The 20,490-nt window shown below is 43.8% G+C and overlaps 1 protein-coding gene across 2 annotated transcripts in view; it reads left to right on the plus strand.

The window, feature by feature from the left end:
* The window catches only part of egr3 (early growth response 3), a 28,765-nt gene extending 9,752 nt beyond the window's left edge, over positions 1 to 19,013 (plus strand). The window contains exons 1-2 of one of the 2 annotated variants that reach the window (XM_063195746.1): positions 10,891 to 11,377; positions 15,467 to 19,003. In XM_063195746.1, coding sequence (XP_063051816.1) covers positions 11,224 to 11,377; positions 15,467 to 16,737 — 1,425 coding nt within the window. In that variant the 5' untranslated portion in view covers positions 10,891 to 11,223 and the 3' untranslated portion in view covers positions 16,738 to 19,003. Of the gene's footprint in view, positions 1 to 10,890; positions 11,378 to 15,466 lie in introns of those variants that run through there. The other variant, XM_063195747.1, reaches the window with a different exon arrangement.
* The last annotated feature ends 1,477 nt before the right edge of the window (positions 19,014 to 20,490 follow it).

Consider the following 20,490-nt stretch of genomic DNA (forward strand, 5'->3'; position numbering starts at 1 on the left):
TCTACTTCCTGCGCAAACTAAAGAAGGCAAGTGCTACACCCTCCATCATGACAACATTCTACAGAGGAACCATAGAGAGCGTCGTGTCCAACTGCATCACAGTGTGGGGAGGAAGCTGCACGGAGAAAAACAGGAAGACACTCCAGCGTGTTGTGAACACAGCGAAGAAGATCATTGGAGTACCACTCCCCTCCCTGCACCACACGCCTCACCCGGAAAGCACTGATGATCATCAAAGACACAAGCCACCCTGCACACAAACTGTTCAGCCTCCTGCCCTCTGGAAAGAGGTACAGGCGCCTCCGTTCCCGTACCACCAGGCTGGCGAGCAGCACAATGCACCAAGCGATCAAGATGCTGAACACTCAACCCCCCCCCCCCCCCCTGTCAGCCTCTAGCCAGCAAGGCCACTGACAACCCCCCCCCCCACTGTCAGCCTCTAGCCAGCAAGGCCACTGACAAACCCCCCCCCCCATCCCCCCACCACCATATCTGCGACTGAACATTCCACCTGCACTACTATACTTGTGACTGAACTTTCAACCGGCACTAACTCAAAACATGCACACACACACACACACACACACACACACACACACCACACATATCACACACACACCACACACACCACACATATCACACACATCTCACACACACACACACACCACACACACACACACACACACAAGCACACTGCACTTTCTGCACTAAACCCAAACATACACACACTGACACACACACACACACACACACACAGACACACGAACACACACACAAGACGCACACCGCACCTTCTACCTGCACTAAACACATACACACACACACACACACACACACACACACACACACACACACACACACACACACACTGCTGCTGGTGTACTTGACAGACCTTTTTTTTTATTTTTTTTATTTTTTTTTTTTTATATTTATTTTCTTCAAAATGCTACTATTACCATGTCAGAACGCTATAAAGGACTTTTTTAGGAAAAGCACAAAAGCACAACAAATACCTCTTAATGTATGTCCTCTACAAGTCTTCTGTTGTCCAGTCTTGCACTTTAAATGTCTGTATGAGCACTGTCTATGTCCATACTGTCTTAAGTCCATGTATAAGTACTGTCTATGTCTATACTGTCTATGTCCTTACCTTAATTAGTCTGTATGGGAAAGCAAGAAATGTAATTTCAAATTCTTTGTATGACCCAGTGCATGTAAAGAAATTGACAATAAAACCTACTTGACTTGACTTGATTAGGGTACGCTGTGGCACAGGGCGCTAAGACCGCCACATTATGGCTTGCATGCCCAACTGGACCCAGGTTCGAGTCTGGCCTCCTTACCCTGCCCCATCTCTTTCTGTCTTCCCATCATACTGTCCACTGTCCTATCTGCAATTAAGACGCAAAAAATAAATTCCACAACTATATATTCAGCCCTAAATATATATTGGAAAAAATATTATAATAACTACTAAATAGATTTGGATTCCCTAAATAGCTAAATATTAACTTACTAAATAACTAAACAAGGTAGTAACAATAATTACTAACAATGAGTAGACCATCAAAAACCACTGGCATCAAAAACCACTAGCATTAAAAATTTATGTAATAAAAAAACAATGTAGATAAATCCAATTTTTTCCAAATTTTAATCGTGAAGTAATTGTATTCTAAGAAAAGTCCCAATGCTGATTCACTGCAAATATGCTCCCTTAACCAAGTCTTACTTAAGGCCATATTGTAGGGACAGGAGAAATAAAGGATGGTCAAGTGTTTCCATAAATAGACTTTCATACCACTAATGTCCTCTTTTGTCACCTCAGCAGATGTAGCACACTGTGTGTGTGTGTGTGTGTGTGTGTGTGTGTGTGTGTGTGTGTGTGTGTGTGTGTGTGTGTGTGTGTGTGTGTGTGTGTGTGTGTGTGTGTGTGTGTGTGTGTGTGTGTGTGTGTGTGTGTATTTGCACCATACATGGATGGATGGACGTGTTCTTAGCCAGTGTGTGTATGTGTGTGTGCTCAGGCATACGTCATGGAGGAACAAGGCCAGCACTGCTTCCTCTTTTTATTTTCTACTAAAAACGGTCATATTCAAATCACCACCACACTGTCATTTTCACTTGCAGGGGCCGGGCCAGCGGGTGTACTATCATGTGTGTCAGTCAGCCAGTCAGGGGAGGTCTCTGACACCAAACACACACACACACACACACACACACACACACACACACACACACACACACACACACACACACACACACACACACACACACACACACACACACACACACACAACACCACCACCACACACAGAGGGGTGGTCGTTTGTGGCCAGTCGTGTTTGTTTCCGAGGTGTGGCATCTATTTTCCACTTGTGCTCCCTCAAGCTCCTATCGGTCTCCAGAGAGAAATGTGGTGGAAAAATAAACGTTATGCAATAGAAGCATGTTTGTGATTTTTTTTTCATAGTTATTTCCTGGATTAGCTTATGGTTGGTTTATGCCTTACATGTGCAATGCCAAATGTAAAAGGAAGAAGATTTCACCACATATCCAGCATGCCATAGTGTGTATGTGCGTGTGTGTGTGTGTGTGTGTTACAGCAGGGGTGGGGAACCTATGTTTCGAGCAGGAGTGGGGAACCTATGTTTCGTTTTACAGCCCTGGAGGCCATCATTTTAATATTATGCAGTTTCACATGAAATATGGCATGTTTTGTAAAGAAAAGTTTGAAATTACATTTGCAATATAGAATTAAGTTATATTCGCAGGGAATCCAGTGAAGGTGGGGTCTGTTGTAAAGGTGGCTGCCTTCAATATACGTAGGCCTAAAGTGCAGGGGGAAATCCTGGTTTATGTTCGTAGTACAGTCCTTGGAGGACTTCAACAACTCTGAGGTGCCCCCTCGAATGAAAAAGGTTGACCACCCCTGTTTTGTAGCTTTTTGTGTGCTATCAAGCTTTATAGTGGGGTCGTAATAGGCTCAGTCATTTCAAATTGGTGTTAAAGTTTGGTTTTCACTTCCAAGTTGAAGTTTTGGGTCTATAGAACAATTTGAGTTCGAGTGTCAAACACACAGATAACAAAATGGCCTGCGGGGGGCGCTCTAAAATATATAAACTGCTATAACTTTTGATTAGTTAAACCAAATTTAACATATGAGGTATGTATGGATTCAGCATGAAGAGGAGAAACCGGTGAGCTAAGTATTTGGTTACCAGATTAAAGACACACTATGTAAAAAACACACTTTTAGCCAATGGACAGCTAAATCCGGGCTTTTTTAAGATAAAGGGTGGAAATGCCCTCAAAGTTGCAATGAAACATAATTTATTGTTACAAGTTATTGTAAACAAAGCCTGGGTTATCACTTAACTTGATTTGTTCAGAATATCCCTGAAGCACACAGATGCTAATAGGATACCTATACATATGGCTGCATATAGCCTAAGTTATGTGATATTTAGCACTCAACTTGCAACTTTGAGTGTATGAATTTAGGATCATGAGTACCAGCTTTTTGTTCCAATCAAGCCATAATTTTATTCACAACTTAAAAACTTTATATCTGGAAGAAAGTAAATCAATAATAATAATAATAATAATAATAATAATAATAAATACTATGGGGAGCATCATTTTTTCCTGCATTCAAAAAGCAAACAGAAGACCATAGGGCTAACATTTATTCCAATACTCCACTCTACAATAACTATGACAGAGAACAGATGCAAAAACAGTCAGTGGTCAGTCTTAGAAATTGCATGTGCACTTGCACAGACGTGTGCACTTTAACTCTGCCTTTATGCACTTGCACCGAGATCTGGCAGGTCTATTTGTACAAGTACTAGTACAGCTGCACTTCACCTCTAGTTGGAATACATCTTTGACAACTGCATCTTTGGTAGTGTAGTCCAAATCTGGGAACTGTTCATTTGTTACCAGATTGGCAGGCATTTCTGGCAAATGCAGATGATAAAAACGATTTCATTCCTGTCAGCTGGTAACAAATGGACAGTTCCCAGATGACAGAGATGTCCTCATAACAGCAGATGATTGTGTCTACCATGTATGAAATAGTCCTATAGTATTATTTAGTATGCTTGCCAAAGGCCTCTGCTTGCCGCCAGCAAGCATACTAATTGTTCTCCAACAGTTTATTTAGTATGCTTGCGGGAAAGCATACCAATTGTTCATCAACAGTTTATTATTATTCAACATTTTTCCATTCACCTCGGCCTATGGGAATCGCCATTCATTAGTACGCCGGCTTTGAATCGTTGCAGCGTTCGAGATAGAGACACGGTTCGAGTCCCAAATTGAACGGCTCAAAAAGGGCTGAGGGTGGTGGATTTTTTGCTGGCCTACCCCCTTTCATTCGTTCACCAGACTTGTTTTTCCTCAGTTTTCTCTCTGTTTTCCCCCTCATTGAAATTAATGGTAGAATGGTCAAGATGATGTCACAAACTGTGGCAGTTACAGTGAGAGGCGACCTGTCCTGGGGTTTTCAACTAGGTATCAACTAGGTAAAGACATTGTCAGAGAGGCTTTGGCTCTGAATACAAACTGTGTGAAGATCATAAGCCATCTCGTACAAATGTTTCAGAGAGAGCAGTTTTAAAATCCCTATGATGTGACCACATTCACTTACGGAAAAAAAATGTGTGAACAGCTCAGTGCATAGGCCTGAATATGTCCATTTTTTGACTGAACCATTTGGCCTAGAAAAGTGGTCTCAGCTTTGACATGAAGAGCAGGGTTGTGCCATTTGAGTGTCAATATCATCTGACAACTTGCAAAACTTTTGGAGATATGACAGTGTAAAAATATGGCTGAACATATTACTCAGCTATTGACCGCCAAATTGTCACCTTTAGAATCTTTATTCATACACACACACCAAGGAGGTCTACATTACTTACTGTATCATTGACACACACACATGCAGCCATGTAGAACTTTAGACCTCTGCTGTCACTTGGGCAACCATGGCCTAATATGCTGCTGTGGCCACTCTATACAGTAAGTGGCAGTGGCCTACTGGGTAGGGTGTTGGTCTGTCAGAGGGTTGCAGGTTCGAATCCCACCCTTTCCTCTCTCTACCCACCCATTGCTGAAAGGCACCTGAATCATCTCCACACACACACACACACACACACACACACACACACACACACACACACACACACACACACACACACACACACCTCTCTCTCTCTCACACACACACACACACACACACACTCAGACCTCTATCTCTTTCCCTCGTGTTTCTCTGTGTGTATACAACAGCTCTGTGTGTGTGTGTATGCATGAGCCGCAAGCATACTAATAGCATTGTCTCTGCAGAAATGCAGTCTTATTATTAATTATTATTATTGATTTATTTTCTTCCAGATATAATGTTTTTTTGTTATTTTATGTGTGAATAGAATATGGCTTGATTAAAAAGTTGATACTCATGATACTAAATTCATAAACTCAAAGTTGCAAGTTGGGTCCTAAATATCACATAGGCTTTATGCAGCCCTATTTTTGTATAGGTATCCTAGGTATCTTTGTGCTTCAGGGATATTCTGAAAAAATCAAGTTGAATGATATCCCAGGCTTTATTTACAATAACTTGTAACAATAAATGATGTTTCATTGCAACTTGGAGGGCATTTCCACCCTTTATCTTAAAAAAACCCTGAATTTTGCTGTCCATGGGCTAAAAGTGTGTTTATGACATAGTGTATCTTTAATCTGGTAACCAAATACTTAGCTCACCAGCTCCTCCTCTTCATGCTGAATCCATGCATACCTCATATGTTAAATTTGGTTAAACTAATCAAAAGTTATAGCAGTTTATATATTTTAGAGCGCCCCCCGCAGGCCATTTTGTTATCTGTGTGTTTGACACTCGAACCCAAATTGTTCTATAGACCCTAAACTTCAACTTGGAAGTGAAAACCAAACTTTAACACCAATTTGAAATGACTGAGAAAAAATGCACATGCCTACGACCCCACTATTATACACGAGTTCTCATACAGGAGCAACTGACCCCTACCAATCCTACCCAGGGCCGCTGCTAAGGTTTTGTAGGCCCTAAGCATAACTGGTCAGGAGGCCCCCCTCATAATTAAATAATAATAATAATGATAATCTACTAACTAATAAATATAGGACTATGTTTTGTAGTGTGATCAATATTTTTTCATGATGTTTTTCAGTCAATCTCAATTTAAGAGGCCCCAATTTTGGGGGCAAACTGGTCGGTGCCCTAAGCAATCTGTGTACGCTGCTTATGTCTAGCGGCGGCCCTGATCCTACACCCCCTTCTCCAGGAGGCCTCATGTCCAGTAGATCAGTGTTTCCCAACCAGGGGTACGTGTACCAGTAGGGGTACGCGAGCACACTGCAGGGGGTACTTGGAAGAATTCGTTTTTGTGCATTGATTTGAAGACTGATCAAGTTGTTGCTGTCGAAAATATCTCTTTGCTCTCACATTTTGTAATATTGAACTGTATGAATCTAATAATGCAGAATAATACTAGGCAAGCAAGAAGTTTAAAAACAAATTTGCACTGAATGTGACCGTAGCTGTTGATACCATTATGAATCTCTCCTGTATTGACTGGCAAAAGTTAATAGGGAAGGCCTTTACTGCGATATTCTAATGTTGGTTGTCAAGGTGGTACTCGGAGAGCTCAATATTTTCTCAGGTGGTACTTCACACAAAAAGTTCGAGAACCACTGCTGTAGATGATAGTCCGTATGCATGCCTTCCCTACGGTGAAAGAACAGTGGGGGTCCAAAACATTTTGTCTTCCCAGGGCCATTTTAATCCATTATCCGCACCTGGGTATTACAGTGTAGGGCGAGCCTAAACATGATTCTGTGTATGTGTGTGTGTGTGTGTGTGTGTGTGTGTGTGTGTGTGTGTGTGTGTGTGTCTGTGTCTGTGTCTGTGTCTGTCTGTCTGTCTGTCTGTCTGTCTGTACATGCGTGCACTGGACCAGATGTGTGTGTTTTACTGTACTAAGACTAAGACAGGCGGGGATATAGCCAGCTCATCAGAAACATCCTCACTAAACTCTCTGCTGCATACCACACCTACACACTGCTTAGCTAACCACAGCCAAGAGCCACCCAAGCCCCCTGTCAAGTGTGTGTGTGTGTGTGTGCGTGTGCGTGTGCGTGTGCGTGTGCGTGTGCGTGTGTGCGTGTATGCATGTGTGTCTGTGTCTGTGTCTGTGTCTATGAGTGTGTGTATGCTAGTGTGCTTTCTGAAGCCCCCTAACCACAAGGCATGAATCAGTCTCTCTCTCACCCACACACTCTATTTTCAGATCATTAAGGAGAATCTCACTACTAATACTATTACACCCAACACGTGTCAGTCTCGCACTCAGGCTATCGGCGCATCACACTGACACACACGCACGCACACACACACGCATGCGCACGCACACACACACACGTGTGCGCACACACACACACACACACACACACACACACACACACACACACACACACACACACACACACAGACTCAGACACACACACACACACACACACACACACACACACACACACACACACACACACACACACACACACACACACACACACACACACACACACACACACACACACACACACACACACACACACACACACACACACACACATGCGTGCTGCTGCAGTCTCTCCCAGGGCTGAAGGCCGCCCCAGACAAGGAGTGGCGGGGTGTGTACATGAAGTGGTGGGCAGATGGTTATTACGGCTCCCACTTCATGGAAGATGAACCATCTCTGAACTCTAAATGCAAAAGAATGTCAAAATTCTTAAAAAACATAATAAATTCAAGTAATCGAGGATTCAAAATTACAGTAGGCCTATGTATTTGTCACATGAATAGAGAGGCTTCCATGTCATACGCAGGGAAGCTGACAGAGGACGACAAAGGGTTCAGTTGTCCCGGGCCCAGAATTGGGTTGTTTTGCGTATGTATTGGGTGGAGGGGGCCTTTCAGATGACGTCGTCCAGGGCCCACCAAAGCTGTTAGCGGCCCTGGTAACATGCAGGGAAATGAATACTGTAGGTAGGCTGGGGGAGTAGGGGGAAATAATGCATAGTTGCATACATAAATTAATTTGTTAATGAACTCAACCCACAGCCAGCACATGGCATCTTCACCCCACTATTGCGTTGGAAATAAAAATCATCCTGGAAGGTGGTTTTGGAACAAAGACATGCTGTGCATTTCCATACTGACCATCTGTATGGCATGCATCGCATTCAGGGCTGGCAACGGGGGGTACAAAGGGGACAGTTGTCCCGGGGCCCAGGGAGAGAGGGGCCCCAGAATAGGGTCCCCATTACATTGTATTAATGGGGCTGGCCTGGTGGTGGTGGGGGGGGGGCTTTCAGATGACTTTGTCCTGGGCCTGGCCAAAGCTGTCAGCGCCCTGATTGCATTTGTGGCAGTAAGTAGTCAGCATAGTAATATCAACTCAGCAGTGAAATCTAATCTCTCTTTGTGTGTGTGTGTGTGTGTGTGTGTGTGTGTGTGTGTGTGTGTGTGTGTGTGTGTGTGTGTGTGTGTGTGTGTGTGTGTGTGTGTGTGTGTGTGTGTGTGTGTGTGTGTGTGTGTGTGTTTGTGTGTGTGTGTGTGCATGCGACTCCAGTGCAGATTTTAAAGACAGTACTACTGACAAACCCTTGAGTCAGATTTTTGAAGTAGGTGACTGAGAATAATAGGAAGTCAAAGAAGTACTGCCTGAAATAGATTTATTGGTCAGTCTTTACTTAAATATTACTGCACACAAATGCCCATCTCTTTCAGTGATGACAACAATAGCATGATCGGCATCATGGATATAATAAACTGTGCATTTTTTTTATTTTAAATATAATAATAGCCTAGGCTCCTATTTAATATTTATTTCGTTTTCAGTATAGTGAAATATATTCATTAAATTATAAAACAATACTCATTACTGTTTCATGAAGTACCCGTTATGCCCATGTGAGCCTGCTTGTGGGTTGGTGCTTGCAATTCCAGACATGATGATTATTAGGCTTTGTGGGGCCTATCTTACAGTACAGTAGCAAAACAAAGTAGGCCTACAAGCAGGCAGGGACGTTCTTATTATTTTAGGCGAAAAAAGATAAGATATTTTGTTTCTGGTTTCTAAATTGGTGAAATAGGACCCATGACGTTTGCCCTTTGTGGTTCCTTTAATGGCTGTGGGTTCCGATCGCTTTTCCACTTTGCCGCTCGCTTTCACCGGAACTCCTGGCCATATAGAGGCAGCGAGGGGCGGGCCCGGATAAACTCCTTATTTGGAGTTTCCAGTTCAGCGGCGAACTTAGCACTGCGAGCCAAAGCCAAGCCTGCGGATTTACAAGGCGCTTGCAATATTTACAAGCGATTAACTCGCACAGTTGCCGTCTTGGGCAGCTACAGTGCAACTGTTGCCGTTGCCTCCGACTCTGACCTGCATCTCTTAAAAAAATATTTAAAAATAAAAAACAGTTCTATAACCTACATGTAGCCTAGTATCAATACATTGTAGTAGGCTATTTATTTAGTGCAGGCTGTCCCCTCACCTAAGCCAATCATTCAGGAGAGCAAAAGAAGGAACCGAGTCCAGAGACGCACATGGTTGATCTTGCTGTCATACCCACGCTGACTGGATACTTTAAGGGACGACATGGAGTTGGTCCTCAGTTGGCCAATATGAATTGTGCAATATAACCAAACACATAATCAGAACTACTGACCTATAATATCGAGGTTTGGGTGTAAACCTAATGTTTAACTCAATCGTATTTTATTTTCTTCTCTGTCAATAGACGTCTTGTGCCAGTTCCTGCGCCTCTCCTAATGTGTAAACTGACCGGGCATAACCTTATGAAATGGGAGGTAGACTACTATGTGACTGTAGCCTACAAGTGCCCATGAATGAACCACTGCTACTTGTATTGGCTGGGTGGAAACAGATGATGTGCGAGACGCTGTCTGTAGCTACCAAGAGGCCGCTGTGGTTTGTTCGGCACTTGTTTGGGTTTTGAAATTAATGTACCAGTTAGTAGGCAGGCTATGAGTATGACCTAGGCCACTAGCCTACTGTTGACACACATATTTTCAAAGTTGTGTAGAGACTACTATTTATATTACTTTCCTAAAGTTGCAACTGATTATTAGACAAGGATGAGGATTGTTTGGATATGACCTTATCAAATGTCCATAGGCTACACTATCCATGGTTAAGTGGAATGTAGCCTAATAATGCGCAGTTAAAGTAGTTTTTTTCCCGGGCAGAATTCTTATTCCAGATAAATAAGCAGAATTCCAAGTTCCATTAGCGCATCCTGAAAGTGTTATTGTCTCCTATAGAAACTTGCTGTTAAAAAAAAAGACTTGGTGTCAAGAGTGAACTAGACAATCCCTTCTGTAGTGAATGTAGCCTATATCAAATTGCACCTGCAGTGATGCAACAGGGCCACTTATCTTGGGTGCGTATGAATAGAAAAGCTTTAGTCCCACGACAGAGAGGCGGTGAGGAATAACCCAGCAATGTAGTGGGAGAATAGCCTACTTGTCGTGTCCCCTATCTGCTATCCTACGTGTAAGTAGCATCCATATAAACTGTGCAACCTACAAACAACAACAAAAATGGAGCTCCGCGCGTCCGCTTTAGAGGACTGCCCGGCTCTCACTAGCGCTCTTCCTCCTGCCGGTCTCTAATGTTCCACTATGAGGTGGTTCCATTGGTGACGTGTGCTGCACGATCTGGCTTTGTGTATCCATAAATGGTCATCTACGTCACAGATTTGTTCCGTCCCCCTATTTAATACAAGCGAGCATTGGAGTTCCCTGCCTAAGCAATACCCTCAGCAGTCAAGCGCATGCACTTGTGCAATCATCACCGTGTTCATTGATCCAGAGACTCTAAACATCCCCAACCTAACAAGACAAACAAAAAAAACTCTTATTTATTTGTCAGTTAGTCACGACTCAACTTACATGCAGCGAAGAGGTTTGAAGTACTGACTGGGGTCGGGGAGTTGGATACAGCATTACCAAGGATTTGTTTTTCGCACTATCGCCATTGATCACCGCCATCCATCCATCGCGCTGCCCGTCAGAGAGAAGAGACTGCGGGTGTAATTCTCATCGGATACCTTCACGCTGTCACTTATTAATGACAACCCCGAGTAACTGCTATGACAGGTAAACTAGCGGAGAAGCTCCCCCTTACCATGAGCAGTTTAATCAATACAATTCCTGACAGCCTGTATCCAGAAGAGGACATCCCGACTTCTATGAACATTTTCACCAGCACGGATTCTATTTCCCACTATTCGCAAATGAACACAGGTAAAGAAAAGCAACTTCTTTCTTACAAACATAAGCTGTGGTGTCTGTTTTGTCCTGCCTGTAAGTAAAGAGTGTTGTTGTTGGTGTAGCCTTGTTCTCACTCACGTTCAGACGGCAACAGTTGTCTCCCAGCCGAGCGCGCGTTCTCTGCCACCTGTTTTGCGCAGCGCTCCGCTCTGCTTACCAGCGCTCCCACTGAACGTAGCTGTTCTGTTGGTAGGACACACAATCACGACTTAGAATGGACTGAAAGACTTCTGCTGAAATAAATATTTCCTGTGAGGTCTGTTCTTTTTAATGACAGTAAATCCATGGTGTCTTTTCATATGTGCGTTCCGTGTGAGTGTTGGTTTCCCAAACGGCTTCTGTGAAAACAGAGAGTGAATGAATGGCAGCGCGATTGTGGCTCATTCAGTGCCAGTTTTTTTCAGACAGACTGTTAATCCGAATGATCAAGTGATAAAATGATGATGCCCGTTTGGCAGGTAAATGTGTTGTCAACACCTGTTAAGACGTAGCCTTGTTTTCTTGAGTTGGAAGTTCAACGGCGTCTAAAGAGCGCGCTGCTCGACTTTTTTGGGGATGCAGTGTGGGCAGCGATGGCGTGTGATGGGCACTGGAACTGGTCGTGAGGACCACCACAAGTGCAGAAAGTGGCATCACAAGTCTATACGCTACATGACGAATACATGAATGTAGGCCACAAAAACACGAGTAGGTTTCAGCCTTTAATTAAAGCCCATTGGGCATGAGCCACGGCAGTCCGGGTTTACGTTTATCGTGTTATGGTCATTGTCGAGATGCAGAACATGTATGATACTACCTTGACCTGCAGTGACACTTGGCAGGGGCAGATTTGAACTTCGCAGAAAGAGCGCAGGGCATCGGCATTCATCATGCCAAAATGCAGCGGGCCAAATTAGCCACCGGTTGCATCGCCACATGGGTGCCCCCGTAAACACACACAAGAAGAAATCAAAAACACGTTTTCAGGTGAATCACAACCGAAGGGATTTATATCTATATCTGACATTGTTCTTCAGCTAATGTAGGTTTTATGCACATCTCAATGCGTAACTCATTGTTAAAGTCTCATGACGTTTAATATCAAATCGCGTGTAAGTTTGTTTGGGTTCAGTGACCTCCTCAAAGCTGACTTCACTGAATTTCAAATGATATCATTTTAATTATGGTGTACATATTTTTATTTCTTACAATTTAAAGATGACACAAACGTGAGATGTGGCATTATACAGATGTAACAATGGGGTTTAAATATTGCAAAATACAAAATATGAAGATAGCCATATTCCCCCATCGCTCTGATTACAGGGTAGGTTTGATTAAATTAAAAACGAAAAATAAGCTAAATGTTTGCTATAAATAGATCAATTGCTTTACCATTAAATATTTGGTGACATCAAAATTGTTAGCATTAAAATAATAAAATAGGCTTACTAATGTCTACTTAATATTATTGGTTTTATTGTAGAAAATCAATTCCTGCTGTTAATTGAGGCGTGCAACATTGAATAATTTTAAATGTAATTTATATCGATATAAATGATTATCAATAAATTATTAAATAACTGCTGGCGATTTCGAGTCATGGAAACATTGCCGTCAAAATGATAGGGTCACAAGTTGCACTCGATAAAGGCGCGCGCACAGGAAATCTAATACACGAGCTGACGTCTTCTTTCATAGACAGGACAGCTGATTGGGAAATGTGTGTTTTGATATGTATGGTATAATAATTTCACAGTCTACATCATCAATACATTACCTTTCTTGAAACACACGTCATTCTTTATCGATAGATTTATTTTAACACTTGTCACTTTTACGCACACTAAAAGAATGCCGTAAATTGAATACCGAAGTCCTATCATTTAGCCTAATGACAGCTCTATTACGCGTTTATTGGTTCCTTAGGGTTACAGCTGCCCGTGTTGAATGCAAAAAATGTGGTTTAAATCTATTTATTTTTTATTCAAACGTACCACACGTGGATCCTTCTTTTCAGCACATTCAAATAATGTAAACGTGTTTAGAGTTCAATCTCTCTCTCTCTCTCTCTCTCTCTCTCTCTCTCTCTCTCTCTCTCTCTCTCTCTCTCTCTCTCTAGATTAGTATCCATCAAGCCAAGCCATCTCACACCTTAAATATGTCTTTCCTAAAACGTCTTTGGCCTTAATGCCTGCTTCAAGAGCAATAAAAATGGTTACAATGAAGCCTGTTGTCTCCAGCCTGAGATTCCCCAACAATAAGGAATGACGAACACGGTGCCATTTCACACACACCATGCTTTTTGTGTTGAATGCATGCAGACACTGCCTGCAATTTTGGTTTTGTTTGTTTCGCTTCATTCAGACCACCAGAAATCCACAAGGGTGAGAGATGTCTCTGCAGCCGCCACTCTGAGATGAAGAGTTTGTGTTTGTGTTTGTGTTTCCAGTGTTTGATGGCTCAGGGCTTCATATAGATAAGTTAAATGTAAATACAAAATGTGCTCTTGCTAAACAGATTTTTCACAATCAGATACAGTGTTGGAGCATCTGTCAGAGGTTGTGCCCTCGCACACAACAGCATAGAGGGTGACATAAAATGCACTGAAAGTGACAGGAGCATAGACTGGTCCAGCGCACTGACTCTGTGTGTGTGTGCGGCATGTGCATGCGGTGCATGTGTGTCCGTGCATGTGTGTGGCAGTCTGTGCAGTCTCTGCAAAGTGGTAACAGCCATAGTATCCATTAACCACTTCTCCTGGCTATTAGCCATAACAACCCTGATTCTTGATGATGTTCTGGAGTGCTGTTTCTCTCAACTGATATAGCCCTGTGTGTCTGTAGCACTCAGCAGGGCTCTTGTAACAGACAGCGATCCCCATGAGTTCTGTGGCCAGCAGAGTCCTGTGTCTCTAAGATTCAGGAGTGCTGTATCGATTGACAAAAACCAAGTGTCTGTAAGATCTCAGCTCAGGAGCACTGTAGTGACCAGCTAATATCCCTCGACAGGAACTCAGCAGTGACCAATAGCCCCGTCGTCAACTCAGGAGAGCAGTACTGATTGATAGGATCTACCATGTGTCGGTAAGACTCAGAAGTGGTGTCTGTTCTTAAAGGGCTGCTCTTGTGGGACCTACCAACTACCACCTGCGGTCTGGTGATGTACGGGTGCGTTTGGAACTTGATTTACAGGAGCTTTGTGGTAACACCAAAGAATGAGGACAAAAAAGACAAGACAGTCGGGAAGTGTGACTGAGAGTTGGAGGTAGAAAGGGAGGGAGAAGGGGAGAAGAAAAGGAGGGAGGGATGTGAAAGAGAGAGAGTGTGTGAGAGAGAGAGAGGAGGGGAGGGTTCACTCAGTTCCTCTCCCTGATTCGGTCGGCAACTTTGACTTGTCTCAAAGTCAGATTTGTGCTCCGTCTCAATTTTACTCCTTGATTGGGTTCATCTGTGCTGGTTCATGGGCTATTTTTTCCTCCTGCACTGACTGAGTGGTCTGACGTTGATTGCGAGATGAAGCACGGATTCCACCACTACAAGCCAAGCAAGTGTCCACCATGAGTCACTGTAAACATTTACTTTGTGAATGATGTCAGGCATATGACTTTTTAACATGACGTCCACTTTGTTTTTAACGAAACAAAGCAAAAAGCTGATAGCCTAAACTATGTTGTCTGGTGACGATCTTCCTTTTAGTTTTTCTTCTTCTTCTTCTTCTTCTTCTATTTTTCGCAGGGACTTTTTGTTGTATCCTGAAGGAAATTCAGGAATGTTGTTGTCGAACAGATAATGTAATGGATCTGGGACGATGGGGAATGATCTTCCTTTTTCTAAATGTCCTTCTCTTCTGTTATTGTATTTTTTTTGTTCTGTTTTGTTGTCACAGTTACAGATGTCATCATGGACCTCGGCATGAGGAACAACCACGCTTTTTGCTATTGCTCTTTTTTTAATGCTTTTTGTTGTTGTCATTGTTATACAGATAAGATCATTGACCAGGGCATGGAGAACGAGAAGGGGTGCTCAATCTACATTTTTTGCTAATTCTCTTCTTTATGTTGTTGTTCTCGTTGCTCTACAGATAACATCATGGACATGGGCATGGGGAGCGAGAAGGGCTCGTCGGAGGTGGGCTACGGCTCTGGCTTCCCCTCCGGACGCAGCGGTCAGACGGTCACCTACCTGGGCAAGTTCGCCTTCGACGCACCCCCCTCCGGGAGCCTGGGCGGCTCGGGCTGGTGCTCCGACAACAACATTATCAGCCTGGTCAGTGCGGGCATCCTGGGCGTGTCACCGTCGCCGGGCACCATCACCACCACGCAGACCTCCTCGTCCGGAGGAGGTGGAGGCGGGGGAGGAGGAGGTGGGGGGCCGCCGGGGAGCATGGGGGGCGGCCAGACGCCGGTGTCGGAGATGGACGGCGGTGCGGGACAGGTGTACGGACCCCCGCTGCCCGCCTACTCCACCTGCAGCGAGATGTACCAGGAGCAGGTGTCGTTCCACCCCAGCCCTGTGGGCGTCACCACCGGCGCCCCGCTGCCCTACCCCACGGCCAACGACTACCACGCCTCGGCCAAGGCGCCCATCGACGGCAGCCTGTTCTCCATGATCCCCGACTACAACCTCTTCCACCACCAAGGGGATATGGGGGTGATGGAGCACAAGCCCTTCCAGACCATGGACCCCATCCGCGTCAACCCGCCGCCCATCACGCCCCTGGAGACCATCCGGGCGTTCAAGGACAAGCAGCAGATCCACCCGGGCTTCATCGGGGCGGGTGCAGGCGGCGGGCAGCAGCATGGTGGCTCGCAGCACCCCCACTCCCACCCGCACTCGCACCACCACCCCCACCACCACCACCACCACCACCAGACGCCGCCCCAGACGCTCACGCTCAAGCCCATCCGGCCGCGCAAGTACCCCAACCGGCCCAGCAAGACGCCGGTGCACGAGCGTCCGCACGCCTGCCCCGCCGAGAACTGCGACCGGCGCTTCTCGCGCTCGGACGAGCTGACGCGGCACCTGCGCATCCACACGGGCCACAAGCCCTTCCAGTGCCGCATCTGCATGCGCTCCTTCAGCCGCAGCGACCACCTCACCACGCACATCCGCACGCACACCGGCGAGAAGCCCTTCTCCTGCGAGTTCTGCGGACGCAAGTTCGCCCGCAGCGACGAGCGCAAGCGCCACGCCAAGGTGCACCTCAAGCAGAAGGACAAGAAGCCAGAGAAAGGGGCGAGTGCCAACAACGGTGGTAGTGTCCTGACTAGCCACACTTCGCCACCCAGCTCATGTGGCACTGCGGGCACGAGTGGTGGTGGAAGCATCCTGACTGTGACGACCTGTGCGTAGGGCACAAGGACAACACTGGGCATTTGCTGGCTGGCATTGTTGGCATCGCTGGCACTGCCTGGCATATCCCTGGCAAAACTAAGACTGGCAATTTACTACTGGGGCTTCTGTTTCCTATTGAAAAAAAAAGACGTGAAATTGAAAAAAAAGCAAAGCAAAGACAGAAGGGAAGGGAGGAAAAAAATAGACATTGAAAGACTTGTTTCCTTTCTTATCTTTTGCCATCCACACTCCATGTTTGTCTTTGTTTGTTTGTCTGTTGTTTGAGTGTGTGTAATTTGTCTTTTACGGATATGATTTTTGCCTTCATTTTAAGGTGACTTTAGGAAGAGTGTTGGCTCTGACTCAAGAGCATATACAGCAGGCTTGATTTGAGTGCTGAGAGCACTTCAGAAAAGCACTAAACAGACTTCTTTCATTTTGGAGGTCACTTCCCAGAGTGAAAATAAGTATACTGCATTCTGCCTTTTTGTACGTTTAAAAATGTATCATCGGCCTGCAGTCTTTAAATGGAGAAGTATACAGCAGGAAAAAAAGAACGAAATATTACTTCAGTCAGGGCTGAATTTTGGTAATCACATCAATACGGTACTGAATTGTGAAATGGGTCAGATGTATTTTTTTATGGGACTGTTTATTTAAAAGTGCAATCTTTTTTTGTTTGCTTTTTTTTGTTGTTGAACGTATGCAGCACTTTTGTTGTTGTTCATTGTTTGAATACTGTTTTTTTTATCATTCCAACAGTTGCTTGTTTTTTTATGTGCCAATGTGTCCACAAGTTACAGTTGTCTTGGGCACTTAGTCTTAATTTCAGGTTTGTCTTCTGGATGTTTATTCAAAGAGCCTTTACAATCCAAGTAGAGGATTAAATGACCATAAATACTGCCAGTGGTCCAGCCCTCAAACTCTGCCCTGGTGCTGTTATTGTATTCGATGGTGCATATAGCAAGGTCATGTCAATTTCTCAACCTGAATTAACTAAGAGTAGAGTAGAGTACTTTATTGATCCTCAAGGGGAAAGTCAGGAAACATGGATTTGCTGCATACTTCATAAATGATCAGGAAAACCCTCCTCAATAATTGAATTAATTTGCATGGTGTCCACAACGTTTAAAAGGCTGTGCTATTACTGGTGAAATATTGGATGTACGCAAATGACGAGATACAGCCTTTGAGTAACAAAGTGCAATACGAATCTAAACAGGCCTTAAGCAAAGCTTCTTCAGTATAATTTCACGGATCATTCCTAGCCTATATGGGACAGTCGATCATCCCACTCTGCCTGCATGCATCTAGTATTAGTAAACCTGCACGCACTGATTTGACAGGGCTACACCAGCACCGAGACATGAAGAGCATACTGTTACATGTGTTTGTATCCACACCCGAAGACTCGACTAATACCCGGTACATTAACAATGCCCAGATGGTCCAGATGACATGATGTCTTTGGTGTAAAATGTGTACTTCAATTTGTTTTGCTGTTGTTACCATAATGGCTATTTTCCAGAATATTGGCGTACTGAAGTCCATACGCACATATAATACATTAATCAGCATATAAAGATGCTTTCAAGACTGGTAAAACAGGATGGGACACATCTTTCACCAGAAACTCCTGCCGCAACTACTGCAGTCATTTAGATTTAAGGACCATTGCATTTGCCTTGAAAGTAAATTTTATTTGTTTTTGTCGGCTGTGGCTTGATGACTACACCAGTGCCAATTCAAATCATTGCGGCTCCATACAGAAATGATATAGGACCTGGCTTAAATTCACATAGTAATACTGAGTACATTTAGAGCAACCCTGAAAATAATGATAATTTTAAAAAAAATGTGGGAAGCAATTATTTTGTACAGTTACACACATTTTTTCCCCGTTGTGTTACTTGGAATGTAAAAGACAATATGCTCCAGTATTGCATTGTGTTTGTGTAGTTGTGTGCATATGAATACAATTGTATTCTTACACACACATTTTTACATTGACTGAATGTTTATGGAGAGGATAATGAATTTCTTTTTGGAGAGAAATTGTCTTGTACATAGTTTGTATTGTCACATTGTGAGTCTGTGTGCCTGAGAGTGGAACATTGGGGCAGTTGAAAACTTGATACATCCTCCATTTTCAAAATAGGTAATATAATTTGTTATGTGCTAAACTTTTTCAAAAATGACTTGGAAACACACCAAATGATGTGTTAATATTACAAAAAAATAAAGAGTAAAATAAATCTACAAATCGTCTGGCGCATCTTGATTGAGTCTTCTGAAAGGCAATATTGTGTTGGTGTTAATATCTGAATATTGTGTTGTGTTGGTGTCAATATATTGTGTTGTGTTGGTGTTTATATTGTGGCTAATGTCAGGCAGACTCACCTGTCTGGCATCCAAATCCTGATCAAGTGGCCCACTCGTGACATTAAACCAAATATCTCTCCTTACTTTTCTATGATGCATGCACAAAGGAAGACGTCCAGAAATGAAAAGGTGTGGGCCTGCCGAAGTCCAACCCTGGGCAGCCTTACCATGGCTCTAGCACTGGGGGCACTGGGCTGCTACGTCGGCGACCCAGGTTCGATTCTGGCCCGGGTCATTTGCCAATCCTTGCACGTCTCTCTCTCTCTCCAAGTGTTTCCTGTCTTTCTCAGCTGTAGTGTCATTAAAAAAAGTCCTAAAAGAGCAAAATATATGAAAGAAAAACAAAGGCAAATGCAATGCCTCTAGCAGTTGGAGTACCTGCAAAGTAGGGACACACACAATTCATTTTTCTGTGTTGATTGGACACTTTTGCCGAGCATGTACAGCCTCATACAATTAAGTGTTAAATTCAACCCTACAGCTGTGGAATTAACACTACTCTGTTTGTTTTGCAGTGTTAATTCAACACTTAGGGAGTTGAATTTCACACTGTTCGAGCACATATATGGTCCCACTCGATATAGTGGTGTAACACACAATTTACGGTGTATGCAGAAGTGTCCGCAATGCCCCGTCCTCTGAGGCTTGTCATCTATAATCTATTTCACTCTGACTCGTCTTGAGTCTGAGGGGGCGAGCCGGCTGACATCACACCGAGACTGCCGAGAGAGTGAGAGTCATATAGCCAGTCAGCTATATCGCAACAAGCCCCATTGTTCTTTTTCATCCTATCTCCCATATCTCACAGTCATTCGCTGCTGCTGACGTTTGACCTACAGCAAAACTACAACACCGTTGTGCATTTGTATAGGATAGTCATTTTTTGGGGAGTTTTATAGCAAGAAATGTTCCACAGAAAAGTGTCTGAGAAGGATCAAGCCTGTCCTGTTCTACAGGATCCCCTTGCTACCTGAACACTGGCACAGGTTCTACTGGCTACACTGTCAGTCTGACAAAAAATCCTTGAGAATTCAGCATATCCTAAAACAGACATTCATATACTGGCCTATCTGCCTGGAGATGTTTCAAGGGGAAAATAAAAAGGCAAAATGGGTTGTGGGCAGGTGGTTTTAAAACATTGGGTTACACATTCTAATGGCAAACACAGTAAATGTGTTGTGTATCATTGTGCTCAATCAAGAGTTTAGTTTAAAGTACACAAAACACATTCCTGGAAAGGATATCATTTACTTCACAAAAAACATGAACTTTATAAAGTTTATGTAGAACTCAAAGGCCAGCAAGTCAAGTTGGGAAGCCAGTGTGTGCGATGTTGAGATATACGGGCGAGATGAAGCCATCCTAAATAAAGCACAATTAATGCCTCAG

Source organism: Engraulis encrasicolus, chromosome 3, assembly GCF_034702125.1.
Source record: "Engraulis encrasicolus isolate BLACKSEA-1 chromosome 3, IST_EnEncr_1.0, whole genome shotgun sequence".
NCBI classification, from domain to species: domain Eukaryota; kingdom Metazoa; phylum Chordata; class Actinopteri; order Clupeiformes; family Engraulidae; genus Engraulis; species Engraulis encrasicolus.